General features: G+C 43.5%; 1 protein-coding gene across 11 annotated transcripts in view; it reads left to right on the forward strand.

Annotated features, from left to right (window-relative positions):
• MEGF11 (multiple EGF like domains 11) overlaps positions 1 to 19,768 on the forward strand; it is a 377,287-nt gene that overhangs the window by 261,144 nt on the left and 96,375 nt on the right. For all 11 annotated transcript variants that reach the window (XR_004002431.1, XR_004002432.1, XR_004002433.1 and 8 more), the window contains one exon: positions 8,385 to 8,559. Coding sequence is in view for 8 of the 11 variants with exons in the window: in XM_030578784.1 (XP_030434644.1) it covers positions 8,385 to 8,559 (175 nt within the window). In the remaining 3 variants the exon portion in view is untranslated. The remainder of the gene's footprint in view (positions 1 to 8,384; positions 8,560 to 19,768) is intronic.

Below are 19,768 nucleotides of genomic sequence, written 5' to 3' on the forward strand. Positions count from 1 at the left end.
CCTTTTGTAGACATTGCAAACCATCTATATCATAGGCTGCAATTCCCACTGTCTCTCACAAATGAAAGGATGCCAACAACAATATGTTTTATTCATCACATAAAGCATCGGAAGGATAAAAACTTTGCAACGATTGGATGGGTAACACTATGATGCTGAACACTTCATTTTTAAATTTTCAGTAAAAATATTTTGTATTTTTTATTTTAAAAAAACTGTCAGAAGTTCAAAAAACAGAAATATATTACTAACCTCCATCTCTCAGACTCGGTTTATGACATGGAATTTCTTGTTGAGTCTACACACTCCAAACACAGTTGCAAAATGAAACCTAATTTGCTTCATCTTATGTCTCATTGCAAATTACCTTGTTGAAAACACTTGAGGCAGATGTATAAATAGACATAAATCAATATCCCCCAGTCACTCTCCAGCACTCTAACGAAGTCAACATTGTCAAAATAGACTTATCTTCCCGTCTCATATGTGCCTATTTTTGCTCTTCGTTTAGTACGTGCATGTGTAAAATATTCAAGAAAATAATTATCAGGGAAGGGTACCTGAAATGGAATAAACTGCACTGAAAAGGTCAGATCTTAATTTTTTATTCCTTTTTGCTTTGTTTAAGACCCAATCCTGTGAGGTTCTGATCACTAAATTCCTGCAAGATGCTGAGTGCCTGTCGCTCCCAGTTGATTTCAGTGAGAGTTACTGAACACCTAGTAGGAAGTGCTCAGAATTGGGCTCTTCGTCTGCCAGACCAACGCCATTGTATGTTGATACTTTTCTACCAGGCAACGATAGAACAGGATAATGTAAGGGCTTGGACTGATAAATGAAAGGGATTTTTTTTACTCTCCCTCCTGCTTTGATTCCTGATTTCCCATCCCTTACTGTTAAACATTCACAGCCAGGCCAGAGTTTTATAGGTTCATAAGGAGGTAGGGAGAATTGATGCTCAAGCAAATGGGCCTTTGATTTGGACATTCTTCAATTTTAAACCAGACTGGTGGAAACCTGACAGCTGACAGACCTACATTGCAATCTTGCAGCCTGCTAAAACACACATCCTTACTCCTTAATTATATATGTAAGCTGCATAACTAAATTCTTGCACACACATAAATACTTCAGGCAAATCTGCTGCTGTGTTTGACATAGACTGTATCAGTCTGGAGAACAACTAGGTGATCTTTCATGTGGAATAGCTCAATTGTGAGTGTTAAGATTTGTCACTTCTACGTTAGCAACTATGGATGACTTAAAAACCCCATCGTTTTGAGCAGAGCAACAATTACAGGTGTGCTCCCCAGTGAAATAGTTGCTTGCACTGCGTGGTTTGCCTCAGAGGAGACTCTGTACCTGCTAAGACCAGGCTCACGCAGCTCACAAGTATTTTATAGAACATCAGGGAAGCCACTGCAGTGAATAAGAGTGCTAGGAGTGTATAGCTGTGTATAGCTAGGAGTGAGATAGACGCGGTGAGTTAAGGCCGGATCCTTATTCAGAGGAGGGCTGAGTGCAGAGGTGTTTCTGTGGGTGATCTGCTGGTCCCGCGCCTTTGGTGTACCCGCCGCTGAATAGCCGCCGAAGCCGCGGGACTGGTGCGCCTCTGTCATGGTATAATTCCCCACTCTGAACTTTAGCGTCCAAAAGATGGGGTACCAGCATGAATTCCTCTAAGCTCAATTACCAGCTTAGAACCTGTAGCGCTGCCACCAACCAGGAATTCCAGTGCCTGGTACACTCTGGTCCCCACAAAACCTTGCCTGGGGACCCCCAAGACTCAGACCTCTCTGGATCTTAACACAAGGAAAGTAAACCCTTTCCCTCACCATTGCCTCTCCCAAGCTTCCCCTCCCTGGGTTACCCTGGAAGATCACTGTGTGATTCAAACTCCTTGAATCACAAAACAGAGAGGACAATTCACCTTCCTCCCTCCTTCTCTTTCCCCCTCCCAGACTCTTCCTGAGAGAGAGTAATACTGGCACAGAGAGAAATCAGCCTCTCTCTCCCTCTTCCCTCCTTTCTCCCCACCAATTCCCTGGTGAATCCAGACCCAATCCTCTGGGGTCTCACCAGAATAAAAAAAACAATTAGGTTCTTAAACAAGAAAAGCTTTTAATTAAAGAAAGAAAAAACAGTAAAAATTATCTTTGTAAATTTAAGATGGAATGTGTTACAGGGTCTTTCAGCTGTAGACACTGGGAATACCCTCCCAGCCTAAGTATACAAGTACAAATTAAAATCCTTTCAGCAAAATACCAATTTGAACTCCTTCCAGCCAAATACACATTTGCAAATAAAGAAAACAACCATAAGCCTAACTTGCTTTATCTACCTAGTACTCACTATTCTGAACTTATAAGAGCCTGTATCAGAGAGATTGGAGAGAAACCTGGTTGCACGTCTGGTCCCTCTGAGCCCCCAGAGTGAACAACAACCAAAATCTAATAGCACAGCACAAAAACTTCCCTCCCTCAAGATTTGAAAGTATCCTGTCCTCTGATTGGTCCTCTGGTCAGGTGACAGCCAGGCTCACTGTTCTTGTTAACCCTTTCCCGGCAAAAGAGATATGAAGCACTTCTGTGCTATTAACTTTTCTTATCTGTTTATGACAGCCTCCCACAGGCATGCTGCCAAAGGCTGCCTGAATGCCGCCTTCACACAACCGGCGCATCGCCCCTCCGCAGCTTGCTGCCCCGGGCACGCATTTGCTGTGCTGGTGCCTGGAGCCGCCCCTGGCTGAGTGTAGTAGTGAGGCAGAACAAGTGCAGGCCCTCTTGATTGCTGTTGGCTCAGTTGCTGGCTGGAGTGGTCAGGGCTGTCTCACTTGGGAGGAAGACGTGGGCAGCGGGTATAGTAGGCCAGGGGAGGCTAAGCCTCACCAATCTAGGCCGTGTCTGCGCCCCAAGGCCCTGCCCTCGCTCATCCTCTCCCCTAAGGGCTCAGGCCAGCTTACAGGGGCCCCAATGATCAGGCTGGCTGGCAGCATGGTGCTTGGGCCGGCCAGCTGGCCAGAAGCCCAGGGGTTGGGCCGGCCTGATGCTGGGGCTGGCCTGCATGGCTGGGGCAGGTTGGGGCTCCTCCAGCCACGGGAGTGGGGGCGGCTCAGGCAGAAGGGGCGGGGGTTAGCATCACCAAATGGGGAGTTCACCCACCGCCCAGGGAGGAAGAGGAAGGACTCAGCTGGGAGTGTAAGAAAGATGAGCACACTCTGAGGGGGTAGAAAGAAGATCCTTTTAGGGTGGCTGGTTGGGCTGGCTGGAAGAACCTACATTGCATGGGGACGGGCTAGGATGAACAGTGTGTCAAGGAGGGTTAGAGCACATGGTTTTTAGAGGGACTCGAAATGTTGGTGGATCGAGGCCCCTCTTAGCTTTGATGCCCTATAGTAATTAGTTACTTTCTACATCTGATCTGCTCTGGGTTGCTGCCCAGCCAGTGCTTCTAATGCCTTTCCTTCCATCTCTGCCCCATCAGCTTCACCTGCAGCAGCGTCTGCTCAAGATGGTATCTTGCTCTCCTTAATAAATGAGTCTAGTCTCTCCATTGATAAAAATCTGTCTTTTCCCTGCATCTTATCACCACTGTTGTGGAACAGAGAGATACCAGCAAGCTGTAGAGCTGTAAATGTTCTTTCATTCATCCTGGTATTTCAGCTTTCCACTTTTCAATGAACTCTACAGAATCCTGCCAGTTTCTGAGCCAAGGAGTGTCTAAGCTGATAGGAAATGACCTTCTCCAAAGACATTCCATATTTTGAACAACTCTTTGTACAGACTTTCTATTTGGTCCCATGTAGTGAATTCCTTACCCAGATTTTCTCTCTTCTGGGGTGGCTGGCTTCCAAAGTGACTCAGTTTGTGACAGCCACCTGCTTTCCAAAACCACCATTAAAAACTGGTGGCTAGTTTGTTTTGAGACCTTAACAATCTGGGATAATGTTATTAGCCACAGGATAGGATGGATGGAAGAGGCTAGCTTCTTTTTCTGTCAATAGTTTTGTCCTGTTCAATTCAGTCCTTGGAGAACTAGCTTAAAGGGTAGCTTTTGGCGGGGAGACGGGGAGAACATGATTGGAAAGACAAGATCAGCTTTTCATAGAATTGGAGGTTATAAAACCTGAGGGGCCCATCATGATGATCTAGTTTGGCCCAATAATTCCTGCACCGAGGCATTCTGAGAACTCCTGTCCAGGGTTTCAGCCAATCCCAGCGCTAAGGACAAAGGGCTCAATTGTGACTTGAACTGTACAACCAAGGAGGCAGAGGAATGTAAAAGTGTAAGAATCCGCACTCCTGCCCAGTGTCTATTTGGACACTGAGAGCAGATGTGCAAGAGTACAAAAGGCTTTACTCCCTTATGCCCAGCAGTTGGGCGAAATCTTGGCTTAATCTCCCCAACCTGCTGGCCAGTGCAGCTGAGCCAGTGATGGGGATTAGCAGTTTTACTGCTAGCATGGGCCAGCAGCAAACGCTTTGTCCCCACCAGCAAAGGCAGAGCAAGAAGGGGACTAGGACTCCTTGTGCTTCAGCCCACATGTACGAGCCCACCTGGAACCCTGAGTAATTACTAACCCATGCTGAAGCCAATGCTTCTGTGCCTTCACTGCTCTGCTGGCTAGATTAACGCTAGCTGGGGTTTGTCTACACGAGTTGCAGTTGCACCCCATGATTGCGGTGTAGACGTACCCTTAAAAACATTTCTTAAAGGGAAATTGAGTAAGGGAGGGCACTATCAATAGAAAATAGCAGCAAATAATTAATAGGAGTCGGGCTGATGTTAATTATAGCAAAATAACAGAGTGGGGGAAATGTACTGCTTTTACATGGGAGTGCAGGAGCAGAGGAAACTGTTCTAATCTATGGGCTGCACTAGCAGCCCCAGAGCAACTCCACTGTCATGTCAGATCTGAGAGGAGATCACTCCCCATTTCCATTTCTCCCCTGCCCCCAGCCTGGCTACTTGGGCCTGGTGTTTGCATTCATTCTCTCTCTTCCACATCTTTCCTTCCTAACATGCGGGGACATTTTAAGTCATCGTATTTGATAAGACTCAGTTTAACACAGAAGCACACATTGCAAGAGTATGAGGGGAAACGAATGTCCCCTTGCTGCAAGAGATTGAAAAGCAGATGTTAGTGAGATGCCTTCTCTGATTTGTCCACAGGTCTTATATTCCCTTACCAGCTCATTGAATTGTCTGTATTGCTTGTGTTTCTTAATTTCAGTTTGTTGGCTGGCAGGGAGAAATTTATTTTACATGTTATCCATCAGGCTGCCAGAGCATAATGTAGACAGATAAGCTTGAAGGGGACATTTTTAAAATAGGTATGCATAGTTCCCCTCTCCCCATCTGATTGTTAATGGAATTTCCTGTGCATTACTTGAAAATTTTTACCTTCCAGTGTCTAAAGTCTAAATCAGTGTCACTTTGACCTACCGTATGTGGTGAATTAAATTTACTAAATTATATATATAGTTAAGTTTACACATGGACTGGATTTTTACAGAATGGTGATCACAAAGAAGAAGAAACAGAAAAGGAGATTCCTAAATCTCTCTCTGTTTTCATGACAAGGGGCTTCATTTAGATTATTATGTAACTCTACTAACATTAGAATGCAGTGGTATAGTTCACAAGTACCAGAGTCTCAGTAATAATATCTAAATACTTGTATGGTGCTATCAGTTATAAATCTCAAAGGGCATCATCATCCCATTTTACAGGTGGAAAAACTGAGATGCACAGAGAGGGTAAGTGACTTGACCAAGGTCTTGGCAGAATCAGGAAGAGAACTCAGGTTTTCTGTCTTCTGGCATAGAGCCAATCTAAGTCCATGAGTAAGGCTGTCCATCAATACAACCTGGCTATCAAAGATTAATGTTATGTTTCAGTGCACTGTATCTCTATGGGGTGTTCACGTACTGTTTCTACTTCTACAGAATATAAAAAAAGATACCATAAAGCTCAGAGTTTTATTTAGAGGATTTTCCTGGTTCTCTGATAGCAGCATTCTTTAATGGAACATACATGACATACCTTTCGAAGAATCCTAAGAAATACGAGTGCCGGGCCTGAGGAAAAAAAACAGTCTCATTTCTCTAGTATGCTTGGACTTCAGAAGAAAAGGCTGATTATGTGAATCTAGAGGCCACAAGCTTCTGTCGGGCATGTGCAAGATCGTTGCCCTCTTCCAGTCTGGAAGTGGAATTGGATCCATGGAGGGGTGACAGTGCTTCCACATACATGCTAGTGGACCTGGAGGTGGATTCCATTCCCCCAACAATTTGCTGCTCCCTGCACAATGCCAGTTTACTGTAGCTTTGTTGTGGGTGTTAAGATGAATTTTGCCCTTAATAAATAGCCCGCATCCCATGCAAAAAATCTGTCCTATTTGATAAAAGAGCCTGCCTTCAAGCAGAAATGCTTACGGGATAGAGAATTTTCAAGTGAATTGTCATAGACTGATTCAAACTGCTGTGATCATATATTATTTTTGAAAGATTTAATTTAGACAACAGATGCTGCACCAGTGAAACCCTATAATACGTGCAGTAGAAACAAAACCAAAGAAACAACAACAAAAAATCCTTTCCAGAAATATTCCTTTAATATTTGGCTTTCTGCTCTCATTAGATAATGATGAATAGTTGCACAGGGAGAAAAAATGAGCTTTTATTATTTTTATCTAAATGTTAAGAGGTGCTGCGTGAGCAACCATCATTTCAGGGGATGCTTTGTCAGAATTTCATGGCTCGTGGTTCATTAGGCTGATGAATTGTTTTAATTAGTCAGTAAAACACTATTTATGATGAAACATAGGACAGTCGCAAAATGTGGTGATTCTTAGTCACAACAGTGTGTGACTAATCTCTTCTACCAATGAGTGCATAAAATAGGCTCACAAGCCAGGCTTTCTGAGGTTAACTTTAAAATGAACATACAGGATATTAATGGTATAGCTACGAGGAAAGCCATTCAATCAAGCCATGCCAACAAGTAACTATAAACAGTAAATAGCCTGGATTGGTAGGAACCAGGGAAAAGATTCCTAGGATGATCTCTCTATAGATTTTATGTTAGAGACTAGGAGAGGAAATCCCCGCTTGTCACAAAGTTATTCCTCTTCTCTCTACCCTAGGGCCAGATGGTGCCATTACGGCACAACAGTTTTATGGTGCAGAGGCCCAGAAGGAGCATAGTGCTTCCCTGAGTACCCCAGCACCCGGAAAAGCTCATCCACTGGAGCATGTAATGCCATCTGCATCCAGCTGGCTTCACTGGTCAGTGTAGAGAAGCGGCAAGGTGATGGCCATGACCCCTTTGCATGGCGCATGGCCCAGTGGGAGCTAGAAGGGAGCAGTTTCTGCACAGACAGGAGGAAGTGTGGGGGGCACACAAGGGGGCACCTACTGGCTGCTCCATGGTGTGTGTGTGGTGGGGAGGGGCGTGCAGGGACAAAGGGAAGAAGGATGCTTGTCCCCTACCCACCTTGGGACCTGTACGAGGACCAGGCACAATCTGGCCCTTATAGCTTTTTTTTTATTTACACTTTGGCCCCTTTCTGCTGTCAGATGGTTGCCAAGGGGCCTTAATGAAAATGGGATTCAAGCCCTTAATGGCTAGTGGAAACACTTGCTATTGAGCATTCAGGTACCTTAGAGAGTTCTGTTGTGTCACACTCACAGAGGCCCTGGCTTGAGAATTTGTCACAGGACTCCCGTTGATTCCAGCTCTGTGCACAGCTTCAGGACTGTGGCTTTGCTGAGCCCCATTTGATGTAGCTGAGGGTTCTGGGCATAGTCTTTTCTGCGAGAGAAGAGGTTTCCCCATCTACTTTCTGTGTGTCTAGTTTAGCTGCCCTTTCTGAAAGGTTCTGCCCTGTCGTCACTCACCTCTCTGCCAGGAGGCTTGGAAGGATTCTGTTCAGAGCTGCTTTCCTCTCTGATCACTACACTGCAATCTCCTCCTCCTTTAGTTTGTTACCTTCAAATTGTTCCGAGCCCCTGCCCATCCTAAACTGAACATATTGTGCCTAAATACTGCCATTTATGTGAAGCCTCCGCCTCCATTGATGTTTATGCCAAAACTCACATTGATTTGAATGGGGGGGAAAGAGCAAACGCCCCGGTGTGTGAAATCCTCTGCTCTTTGCAGGTTTCTGAATGCCTGTGACAAGTTGGCGTCATGTCACCTTCGGGCAGACATTTCCTGCCTTTTATAGCTGTCCTGAACAAATTTTAGCATTTTTGTAATTTATAATCTAACTCTGGCAGATATTTGACTTGGAATTTTCTACTTTAAGGTGTTGTTGCTATTTACAAAGAGGATTGTTTATTCATCTATACCTCTCCATAATGCCTGTCTTTCTTCATTAGCTGCCATCCACTCTCTGGAGAATGTACCTGTAAAGCTGGCTCGGCTGGACTTTATTGCAACGACACCTGTCCTCTTGGATACTATGGCGAAGGCTGCCAGCTGATCTGCCTTTGCCAGAACGGTGCAGATTGTGGTAGTGTGACAGGAAAATGCACCTGTGCTCCAGGATATATGGTGAGAGAGAGACAAAAATAACGGTATTTAACATGGGGTGCCTGCAAAAAAATAAGAGGAATTTGGTCTCGTGGTCCTTTGTTCTGTTGCTCCCCAGCTGCTATCTCCAAAAATGGGGGAGTGCAGCGATGGTTTAAGCCTCCTTTGTCCCCTACTGCAGGTTCTATGTTGAGCCTGAGGATTGGAGTCCCAGTCTGCTTTTTAGCAGTTGTCTTAATGAAGTATATATTTTTAGATATGTGGGGTAGGATTTTCCAAAGTGCCTAAGGAAGATAAGTGCCTAACTCCTGTGGGGAGTCAGTGATTGTTGGGCACCTAACTTGCTTAGGCATTTTAAAAAATATAGCTCATGGAGCCTAATTCTCCACTCATTAACACAGGAATAAATCAGGAGTCAATCCACCACTGTGAAACCAGGGTAAGAAAGAGGGAGAAATGAGGCCCACAGCATGCTAATAGCAACTGTAAAATAAAGATCCTCTTTCTTGCCAGGAATACCATTCAGATTTACAGCATACAAATATTTTGGGATCCTTTACTTTTCCTTTTAGTAAAAACATATTTTGCAATATATATTGCTCCCAAACTGCATTACTGCAAAGATGAAGCCTAGTAAATTCCTATAACCTTGCTTCAAAATAATATTTAATCTCATAATGAAGAGGCTTCTTGCACAGACATTTAAGCAGCATGGTTATTGAGGATAGCTCTATAGTCACTGAAGCATATTTAGGCATTAGTATCATTGCTTTCTCATAATGTACTATAATCTCTGGCAATTAGTCCATGAGGGGATGTAAAGCCTTGAAATTGCTAATTTATTGCCTCTGAAGTGTATTTGTCATTCGTACGCGTGCCAGATGAATCGAGTTACAATAGTTCTTTCAGATGCTAGAGAATATAGGCTTCAAGGAAGATTTGGCAGAATCTCAGCCACCTTTTCTCTCCACCTTGAATCCCTTCTCCCCCGCTGAGCTAGCTTTGTTGCACATTCCATCTTCTGGGTATGGAGCAAATATTAATGCTCCACCATGGAGCAGCCTGCAGGTCATGCTGTAGATGCAGGGTGGGGGCCAGAACCCTCTCAAGTCACAAAGCAGATCATCTCAGTGACAGGCTTGAGACCAGATTCAGCCCCAGGTATGCATGCACGGCTCTTGCCGGAGCAGTGGGGAGCTGTCAAAGCAGAATTTTACCCTTGGACTCCACTAGCCTGGGCATGAATGGAGTGTTTCTGAATGTGGGTGTCTGGCACATGGCAGCACAGGCAATAGAGTGCTGCTGGTATGGAACTGGACAGAACTAATTAGTTGGGGTTGGCATAAATGAATTGTTTCGTGCTTTTTTTCCCTAATATGAAGCTTGGTTGCTGTAGCCCAGAGGGCAGCAATTGTGACATGTAATTGCAAAGAATTAATGAGAGATAAAAATCAGACATTCTGCAGAAGTATTGGTTTCTAAACAGAAGCTTCCATAGCAGAGTAAGGTAAAAGGTCTCATGTAAGATCAGAAGCTTTTTAATGTACAATAGCTGGAAAGGCAGATAGGTTGGACCCAGAACGTTTCAGTTTGTTGGATAGCTAGAAAGTGTAGTGACCAAGAAATGGCAGGGCCTTTTGCTGCCAAAGAACTCCCTCTACCCACTTCTCTTGCACAGATGGTCTAGTTTTTTTTACTCTGCCATGGCTCGTCTGTGTCAGGGCAGCTGGGCAGGGTTTCAAAATGTGTTATCTGCGAATGCAGCCAAAACTGGGAAATTTTGTTGGGACGTAGAACAAGCCATTAAAAACACAAAGCATCTGGTCACCTTTGCTAAATGTATTTAAGTGGAAATACAGTGGAAATTGCTAAATGTTTGGAAGTTAAACAGATTTTAAGTTTTAAAATAAAAACATACAGTATCACTGTGAAAATATTTATTAGGTGTGCCACGTCTAAAAATTAAAATGCCAAAGCAAAATATTGGCCAGCTAAAACATCTTGGATGGGGTTTCAGGTCATTTTATATCTTTATTTTCCTTGATGGACATTTTGGGTGAAACTCTGCTGCCAGATCTCCACATACATGTCTCCAAAAAGTGACTAATGCTGGTATTAAAGGTTCCTGTAGGGATATTGCTTGTTTCTGCAAATGTACAGTAAATAAAACTCTGTCCTGACTAGGGGATTAGACCACTTCAACAATATTGGTTTCTAAATCAATATAGTTGAAGTGGTACAAAAACTGTGTGTAGACCCGCCCTAAGAGATGTCTGAAAAACCTAACTAATCTGTGCAATTTTCCCATATTCCTAATTGTGTTTAACTGAGTCCTGACCTTGCCAGGAATAACTCACTGAAGTTAATTGCTTCCCTCGCTTACTGTGGATTTGCACTAGTGTAACAGAGTTCAGATTTACATTGGTGGATGTGAGAACAGAATCTTCAGATGAGTATGTAACTCACATGTAAGGTGTGTGTCACATCCCTGTCTCATGGCTAGCATGGAAGATAACAACCAATTACTTCTGATGGTGACAGACTTATTCAGCTCAAGAGGTAGAAGTCTGTGCTGTGGTGCTGAAGTCTATCGGTTGTAGCCCTGCAGATTACCTGTGGTTCCAAACATTAAATGTAGCCACCGAGGACATGCCTGTGCCCGTATCTTTACACATCTGCTAATATATAGGGCAGATGGCAAATTTCAGCAAATAGGAACTTTGTCTGAGCTGAGGGCAGTCCACAAACTGACATGTTTTCTTTCCCTGTAACAGTTCAACTGCATGTGACCATCAGCACCTGGGAAATGAAAACAATCAGAACACCATTGTTTCACCAGCATGAGGGAAGGGATGTTGTAACTGAGCTGGAGGAAGGGCTGCCACTGATGCTGAAGAAGCAGACAGATAATTGTTTTGTATATGTGATGAGGTGGTCCAGATGATGGTGGCAGGATACCATGTGTATGTAGTAGGTGGCCCAGTGGTGGTGGCAGGATACTGTGTGTATGTGGTGAGGTAGCCCAAACAGCGGCTTCTTTATAATACAAATGGAAGTGTTTTTGTCTATTTTGAGGTAATTGGGCATTGGGTAAGGGAGACAAATGATTATTAATACATTTCAGTTCTGATCTTGAACCCAATGTGCAAGCAGAAAGTGGGTTGTGTGATGGGAAGTCCATGGGAGTTGAGAGGAACAGAATCTTCTCCCCACTGGCTGCAGAGCTGGCTCCACAGCTGTTCCAGCGACATCGGGGCTGTAGTAGGTCCTGCAGCTGCTGAGCCTCTCCTATGCAGGGGATCTGAGCGGCGCAGCTGTGCCATTAAGACGACTGTGGAGCACTGTAATGACAAGTAAGCCCACTGGGAAGTTAGTATGCGGCACTTTTAATAAACATGCATGAGGACAGCCCCTGATTACTGAGCTGCTTAACCACAAATCATGGATTTGAAAAGCCCTCCACCGAGAGTACCTGTATATTGGGAATGCACACTAGTGACACAGAAGAGTCTGATAAACACATACAAGGAGCCACTGTAAACTGGAGATTAAAGCAGAGGAAATGTCTCTAATGATAGAAATTCCACCCCCTCCCCCCTGCCACAGAAAGTCACTCTGTATTCCTCGTGATAAATGACTTGAAAGTAATTGTGGAGGTGGCAGTAGGGTTTACACTGACTCGCTGTGTCCTCCCTTCCCCAGATTTTAGCATTTTGTCTGTTTTCTAAAAGTCTAAAGGCCAGATTCTGCCCTCACTTACACTATTACAAGCCCACTCAAGGTGATGGTGCTACTGGGGTGTAAGTGAAGTCAGGATTTACCCTGACCTTTTTTCTTTTGTTTTTGGTTCACTGAATTGTATTTCTGTAATTCAATGAACAAGGCAAAGAAGGCCAGAGGATATGAATTAAATATGACAGGAGACCACAGGAATCCTGACCTTCTGTCTCGCAAGGAAATCTTGAAACCAACCCCCAGCACATACTTATCAGCTTTCCAGTTACTCAAGTTATTATATATGCTGCTGAAATCAGGCTGAAAAGTTCACACTCTCCATTTGGCAACTAATTGCAGCTCTTTGAGAAACTATGGTTAACTAGCTACTGAGATCTTGCTTGGCTTTATGCATTTGTTTCTTTGTGGGTGTTTCGTTTTTCCTTTGAAAAACATATTTACCTTCTGATTCTTTTTCACTATCTGATGTTGTAAAGAGATATGGCACTAGAACATTTCTCAGGCCAAGACACTTTCAGCAAACTTTAATACATGTAGATGGAGTGTTTGGTCAGCTTTTACTTTGGTGGGTGCACAAAGTTCTATATTTCATATCTAGGTGACAGAACTTATATTACTTTAAAGGTTTCATCTATTTATGCTGCAGTTTTTTGAAGACCTGTCTATTTTTATTGAATCCTGCATGCTGGCAAGCAAAGCTAGCACTTCATCACCGAAATGAAAGAATTCGTTCTGACACTTCTTTTTCTTGACCATATTGGTAATTCCCATACAGGTCCATCTCTGTATTCTGTGGTAAGGAAAGGGATGGAAACAATAAAAATAATTATCTCTTTATAAGAGATGACTTTTCTTTTGGAATATCCCTCCAAATCCTTTAGGCTTGCCCAGTTATGACCCTGTATTATGCATCTATAGTCATTTGAATCTTTTGTTGTTATGCCATCAAAACTGGATTTTAAAAACATTAATAAAGGGATGTCCTTAGTTTCTATCCTGATCTTTAAGCCCTTATGTGTATGTAACTCCCATTGAGCTCAATGGGGATTTTGTCTGCAGAAGGACTTCAAGTTTTGAGGACTTTGGGCCCAAGTGTGTCTGAGTCCTTAATTTTGTGTGTTAAGTGGTAGTTTCTGAATGTAATACTTGGTCCTATCACTGAGAAACAAATTCTGCCTTTGAGTTTACATCTACATTTTTGCACGTTTGGAGTAGAATCTGTCCTCTTTAACACACCATAAATAACAGGGTAGACACTGTATAATATAATTAAATAGAAATCTACTACAATATACAGAACAATCCTAACAAATAATATATCAGTTAACACAAACAAAAATCTCTAGCCAGTTTTCGGCTCCTGTAAAAGAAACAAATAGGCCTGCACAGCCCACACCAAAATGAATAAAACCACCAACTACCTTTTTCCACATTCTTAATCTGCAAAGGGGGACTGAAATGGTCTGTTGAGTGTTCCCTCTGGACTCTGGCACACACAACATCTGTCCCTGGATCCTTGAAGGGAATACGCAAAAGAGAGGAAAACCATTTGTTCATCTGCAGCCCTTATTCACCCATCAATTTTGGCACGAGGGCAAAGAGTCTTGGGACCACAATAGTGAAGATAGTAACCTCCTGGAAAGAATTGGGGGGGAAGAGATGCATTGTGCCAGAATGTAACTTAAATTAGTAATGATGCATGGTGGAGAGGGTCAAATAAGAACATCCTTGGTATTTTTACCTTGACTGTGTAGATGCATGTACAGAAAGTGACTGTCTTTCTATGCTGAATGTTGGTTCATGTCTTGTCACGTTGCATTATGTGGTGTAACCATCTCAACCTACACCAAATCTCCCTCGTTCTTTTTCTGCATAACAGAACAGCGTCTGGTACCCACTCTTCAGTTCTGGCCCTTTAAAATTTCCTCTTCCTTGAAGGAAGGGAGTATCTTACAGAAACTTTAAAAGCAGCAAAGAATCCTGTGGCACCTTATAGACTAACAGACCTTTTGGAGCATGAGCTTTCGTGGGTGATATCCCACTTCCTCAGATGCATGTAGTGGAAATTTCCAGGGGCAGGTATATATATGCTAGCAAGCAAGTTAGAGATAACGAGGTCAGTTCAATCAGGGAGGATGAGGCCCTGTTCTAGCAGTTGAGGTGTGAAAACCAAGAGAGGAGAAACTGGTTCTGTAGTTGGCAAGCCATTCACAGTCTTTGTTCAATCCTGAGCTGATGGTGTCAAATTTGCAGATGAACTGAAGCTCAGCAGTTTCTCTTTGAAGTCTGGTCCTGAAGTTTTTTTGCTGCAGGATGGCCACCTTAAGGTCTACTATAGTGTGGCCAGGGAGATTGAAGTGCTCTCCTACAGGTTTTTGTATATTGCCATTCCTAATGTCTGATTTGTGTCCATTTATCCTTTTCCATAGAGACTGTCCAGTTTGGCCGATGTACATAGCAACTCCATTACAGAACATTATAGAAACTTATTGTTCTTCAGCTGAATTTACCAAGCAGGGTAAAAATCCCTTGCAAATCAGGAGGAATTTCAAGGGCAAGAGCTTTCTCTAACACCCATGATTGATAAATATAAATGTATCAGAAGAATCACATTCTTCCCCATATTTGCTTTCATCTTTATTATAAATGTACCATCCTTCACCATTTCAGAAGTAATATTGGCAAATGAATGAGATTCTTCATGGTCTTATAAACCCTTGATTCAGTAGTAAAGGTATTTCATAAACTTCACAGAATTCTTGTCATGAAAAATGATCCTGGGGTTGAGATAGTGAATCTGTTTTGGGGTCTTTAATTCATTTAAATGATCATTTTCTCTTTGAGGTAATTCTAAAAGTACTTCAGTGGAAGCTCATCTCAGAGCAACAGGGCACCTCATCAAAAGATTTAAAAAAAAAAGTGGGGGGGAAATCTTCAATAGAGCCTCTCTCCTTTTATCCTTGATATACTGAGCATATCGGTTACCCCCCTTTGTGAACAGCTCTTTTCATTTATAAGTATAAAATAAATTCATATCTTTTATCATGGTGTTTTTGTTACCAATCACCAATATGAATTTTACTGGCTGGTGGGAGGGTGGGGGTGGGGAAGGTTTTGTGGCACAGCAATTGTCGAATCAACTGGAATATTACAGGCAACAAAAATGGTTTGTCCAGTCTTATTTCACAAATTACATAACGGCACAAACAAGTTACATTTTCTGCATGCCCATTTGTATTCATAATCCATTGCTTCAGAATAAAGGTGAACAGCTAGTGTAGCAGTGGCAACCACCGACAGAGGGGTTGCACATATGGCTTTTTGCTCAAGTGCTAGCTTGAAGGTGTGGCTGAATCAATAATCAGCTGCAAGACCCAAAAAACACCCTGCATCAAGGTCCCTAAAATAAAAAGGACTTTGTGTGGCCAGAGTCTGAGCTTGGAGCATGATAAGGAAGGAACTTGTCTTTATACTATCGGCCTTTGCGTTCTTTCTCCTCCCTGGATGTTTTTTCAACATGCCATTTATTGCCCCTCCTTTTGTTTTCTTCCCTTATAGTCATATAACTGTCCCTAGGGGGATTAACTATCTGAGATGGAGTGAGGCCACAAAATGAGATGTTAAGAGTAACAAGAAGAAAATCAAGGAAAGTGTGGGCCCCTTACAGAATGAGGGAGGCAACCTAGTGACAGAGAATGTGGAAAAACCTAATGTACTCAATGCTTTTTTTGCCTCTGTCTTCACAAACAAGGTCAGCTCCCAGACTACTGCACTGGGCAGCACAGCAGGGGAGGAGATGACCAGCCCTCTGTAGAGAAAGGAGCAGTTCAGGATTATTTTGAAAAGCTGGACGAGCACAAGTCCATGGGGCCAGATGCACTGCATCCAAGGGTGCTAAAGGAGTTAGCGGATGTGATTGCAGAGCCATTGTCCATTATCTTTGAAAACTCATGGCAATTAGGAGAGGACCCGAATGACTGGAAAAAGGCTAATGTAGTGGCCATCTTTAAAAAAGGGTAGGAGGAGGATCCGGGGAACTACAGGCCAGTCAGCCTCACCTCAGTCCCTGGAGAAATCATGGAGCAGGTTCTCAAGGAATCAATTCTGAAGCACTTAGAGGAGAGGGAAAGGGTCAGGCACAGTCAGCATGGATTCACCAAAGGCAGGTCATTCCCGACTAATCTAATTGCCTTTTGTGATGAGATAACTGGCTCTGTGGATGAGGGTGTCCTAAACAGATAGTTAAGGGTTGATGTCTCTTTTACCTGTAAAGGGTTAAGAAGCTCAGTGAACCTGGCTGACACCTGACCAGAGGACCAATAAGGGGACAAGATACTTTCAAATCTTGGTGAAGGGAAGTCTTTGTTTGTGCTCTTTGTTTTGGGGGTTGTTCGCTCTTGGGACTAAGAGGGACCAGACATCAATCCAGGCTCTCCAAATCTTTCTGAATCAGTCTCTCATGTTTCAAACTTGTAAGTAATAGCCAGGCAAGGCTTGTTAGTCTTATTTTTGTTTTCTCAACTTGTAAATGTTCTTTTTTTGCTGAGAGGATTTTACCTCTGTTTGCTGTAATTTTGAACCTAAGGCTAGAGGGGGTTCCTCCGGACTATATGAATCAGATTACCCTGTAAAGTATTTTCCATCTTGATTTTACAGAGATGATTTTTGTTTTTCTTTCTTTAATTAAAAGCTTTCTTTTTAAGAACCTGATTGATTTTTTCCTTGTTTTAAGATCCAAGGGGATTGGATCTGAACTCACCAGAGATTGGTGGGGGGAAAGGAGGGGGGATGGTTAATTTCTCCTTATTTTAAGATCCAAGGGGTTTGGATCTGTGTTCACTAGGGAATTGGTGAAGTCCCTCAAGGCAACCCAGGGAGGGGAAAGTTTTGGGGGGACAGAAAGTGCTCCAGACACTGAAATTCTGGATGGTGCCAGTGTACCGGATCTAAGCTAGTAATGAAGCTTAGAAGTGTCCATGCAGGTCCCCACATTTGTACCCTAAAGTTCAGAGTGGGGAAGGAACCTTGACAGAGGGGAAAGCAGTGGACGTGTTAATCCTTGACTTTAGCAAAGCTTTTGATATGATCTCCAGCAGTATTCTTGCCAGCAAGTTAAAGAAGTATGGATTGGATGAATGGACTATAATATGGATAGAAAGCTGGCTAGATCGTCGAGCTCAATGGGTAGTGATCAATGGTTCCATGTCTAGTTGGCAGCCAGTATCAAGCGGAGTGCCCCAAGTGTGGGTCCTGGGACCTGTTTTTTTCAATATCGTCATTAATGATCTGGAGGATGGTGTGGACTGCACCCTGAGCAAGTTTGCAGATGACACTAAACTGGGAGGAGTGGTAGATACCCTGGAGGGTAGGGATAGGATATAAAGGGGTCTAGACAAATTAGAGGATTGAGCCAAAAGAAATCTGATGAGATTTAACAAGGACAAGTTCAGCGTCTTGCACTTAGGACAGAAGAATCCCATGCACTGCTACAGACTAGGGACCGAATGGCTAGGCAGCAGTTCTGCAGAAAAGGATCTAGGGGTTACAGTGGACGAGAAGTTGGATATGAGTCTACAGCGTGCCCTTGTTGCCAAGAAGGCTAACGGAATTTTGGACTGTATAAGTAGGGACATTGCCAGCAGATTGAGGGACGTGATCATTCCCCTCTATTCAGCATTGGTGAGGCCTCATCTAGAGTACTGTGTCCGGTTTTGGGCCCCACACTACAAGAAGGATGTGGAAAAATTGAGAAGAGTCTAGCGGAGGGCAACAAAAATGATTAGGGGGCTGGACCATGTGTTTTATGAGGAGAGGCTAAGGGAACTGGGATTGTTTAGTCTGCAGAAGAGAAGAATGAGAGGGGATTAGATAGCTGCTTTCAACTACCTGAAAGAGGGTTCCAGAGAGAGTGGGTCTAGACTGTTCTCAGTGGTACCAGATGACAGAACAAAGAGTAATGGTCTAAAGTTGCAGTAGGGTAGGTTTAGGTTGGATATTAGGAAAAACTTTTTCACTAGGAGGGTGGTGAAGCACTGGAATGGATTACCTAGGGAGGTGGTGGAATCTCCTTCCTTGGAGTTTTTTAAGGTCAGGCTTGACAAAACCCTGGCTGGGATGATTTAGTTTGGAATTGGTCCTGCTTCGAGCAGGGGGTTGGACTACATAACCTTCTGAGGTCCTTTTCAACCCTGATATTCTATGATTCTTTGAACCTAAACCATGGAGGAGGCAGGCAACCACATCTTGCACCAGCCTGACCCTCATCCAGAATGTGGAAGATGGAGTTTTCTGATGAGATAGAGGTGAAAGGAAGTGTTTTTAGTCATTGATACTTCCAAGTCATACAGAAAGTTTCTCTGTCGGTTGGACTGCATGCCTGAAGGCCTCCATTCATTGGTGTCCAAGAGAGCCCTCTGTGGCATGATCCATATTTTACCACACCCTTCCACCCTAATAAGTTCCAGCATCTCTGCAAGGGTCCACTTTGTTGGTTTTTACCATTCCCCATCCAGGACCAGCAGTTAGAGGGCCACCATCCTGTCACAAGTTGCTTTTGAAAAGCAGACATCCTGAAACCATTTCCAGGAACTGTCTTTGTTCATGTCCAGGTGGAGTGGCCACTCTCGTTTGGTTACTGGCAAGGATGCCTAATGTGGCAAAGGGTTTAAGAAGGCTTTGGCTTTCCTGTGTAAAAATGGACTCAGCCAGGTGAATAACTTGTAATCCCTGGGTGTCCCCCACTGAATGCTCAGAGACCAACAGAAGGTCCTCATTGGTTCCTACCTTGATACCTCTGCAAAATTATCATCTCTGAATTGGCTAACCTATCTACTTGCACGCACAAGAGATCTGTATGTCCAGAATGGCTGTCTGCCATTTTTGTGAGCATAGGGGACTGGCTGGTCCAGGAGATAAGCCTTTCATCCTTTGGCTACTGGTGCAAATCTGGGCTAAATCAGTACAGATTGACAATTATCTTCTGTTGGCTGTTCAGTGGCCTGTATGAAATGAATTTGGTCTCAGTCCAGCTTCCAGTGGGCATGTGTCCACATCACTAATCTCATCTCTATTGGCCCTGGTTGGCAAACTTGCTGCTAAACTGAACCACCCTTTCACCCTCAAGGTCAAGGTCAAGGTCAATGATGGGGCTGTGTAACCAAGCTTATGATACCAATCCGGGGCTGTAGTGTTTCTGTGGATAAATAGAGAACTCTGTCCCTTAGAACTGTCAATCCGGCGCCTTTCACAAGCGTTACATTCATCTCATACTGTGTTGTGTTTCTGTTACATTGCAGACACCTTTTTTAAAACTTGGTCCCCTGTGGGATGGCACTGCCAGAGCAGCAGCCTATAGAATTGGGGAAAAAATGGTTTATCTGGAACCTGGGCAGACACAGTTTAATCAGGGCCGATTGTAAGAGAGGAAAGATTTTTCTCAGCCCCAGAATGTAAAACAGTAAGACATCCTGCAACCTGATCCCAAAGTAGAGTCGTC

Source organism: Gopherus evgoodei, chromosome 10, assembly GCF_007399415.2.
Source record: "Gopherus evgoodei ecotype Sinaloan lineage chromosome 10, rGopEvg1_v1.p, whole genome shotgun sequence".
NCBI lineage: Eukaryota > Metazoa > Chordata > Testudines > Testudinidae > Gopherus > Gopherus evgoodei.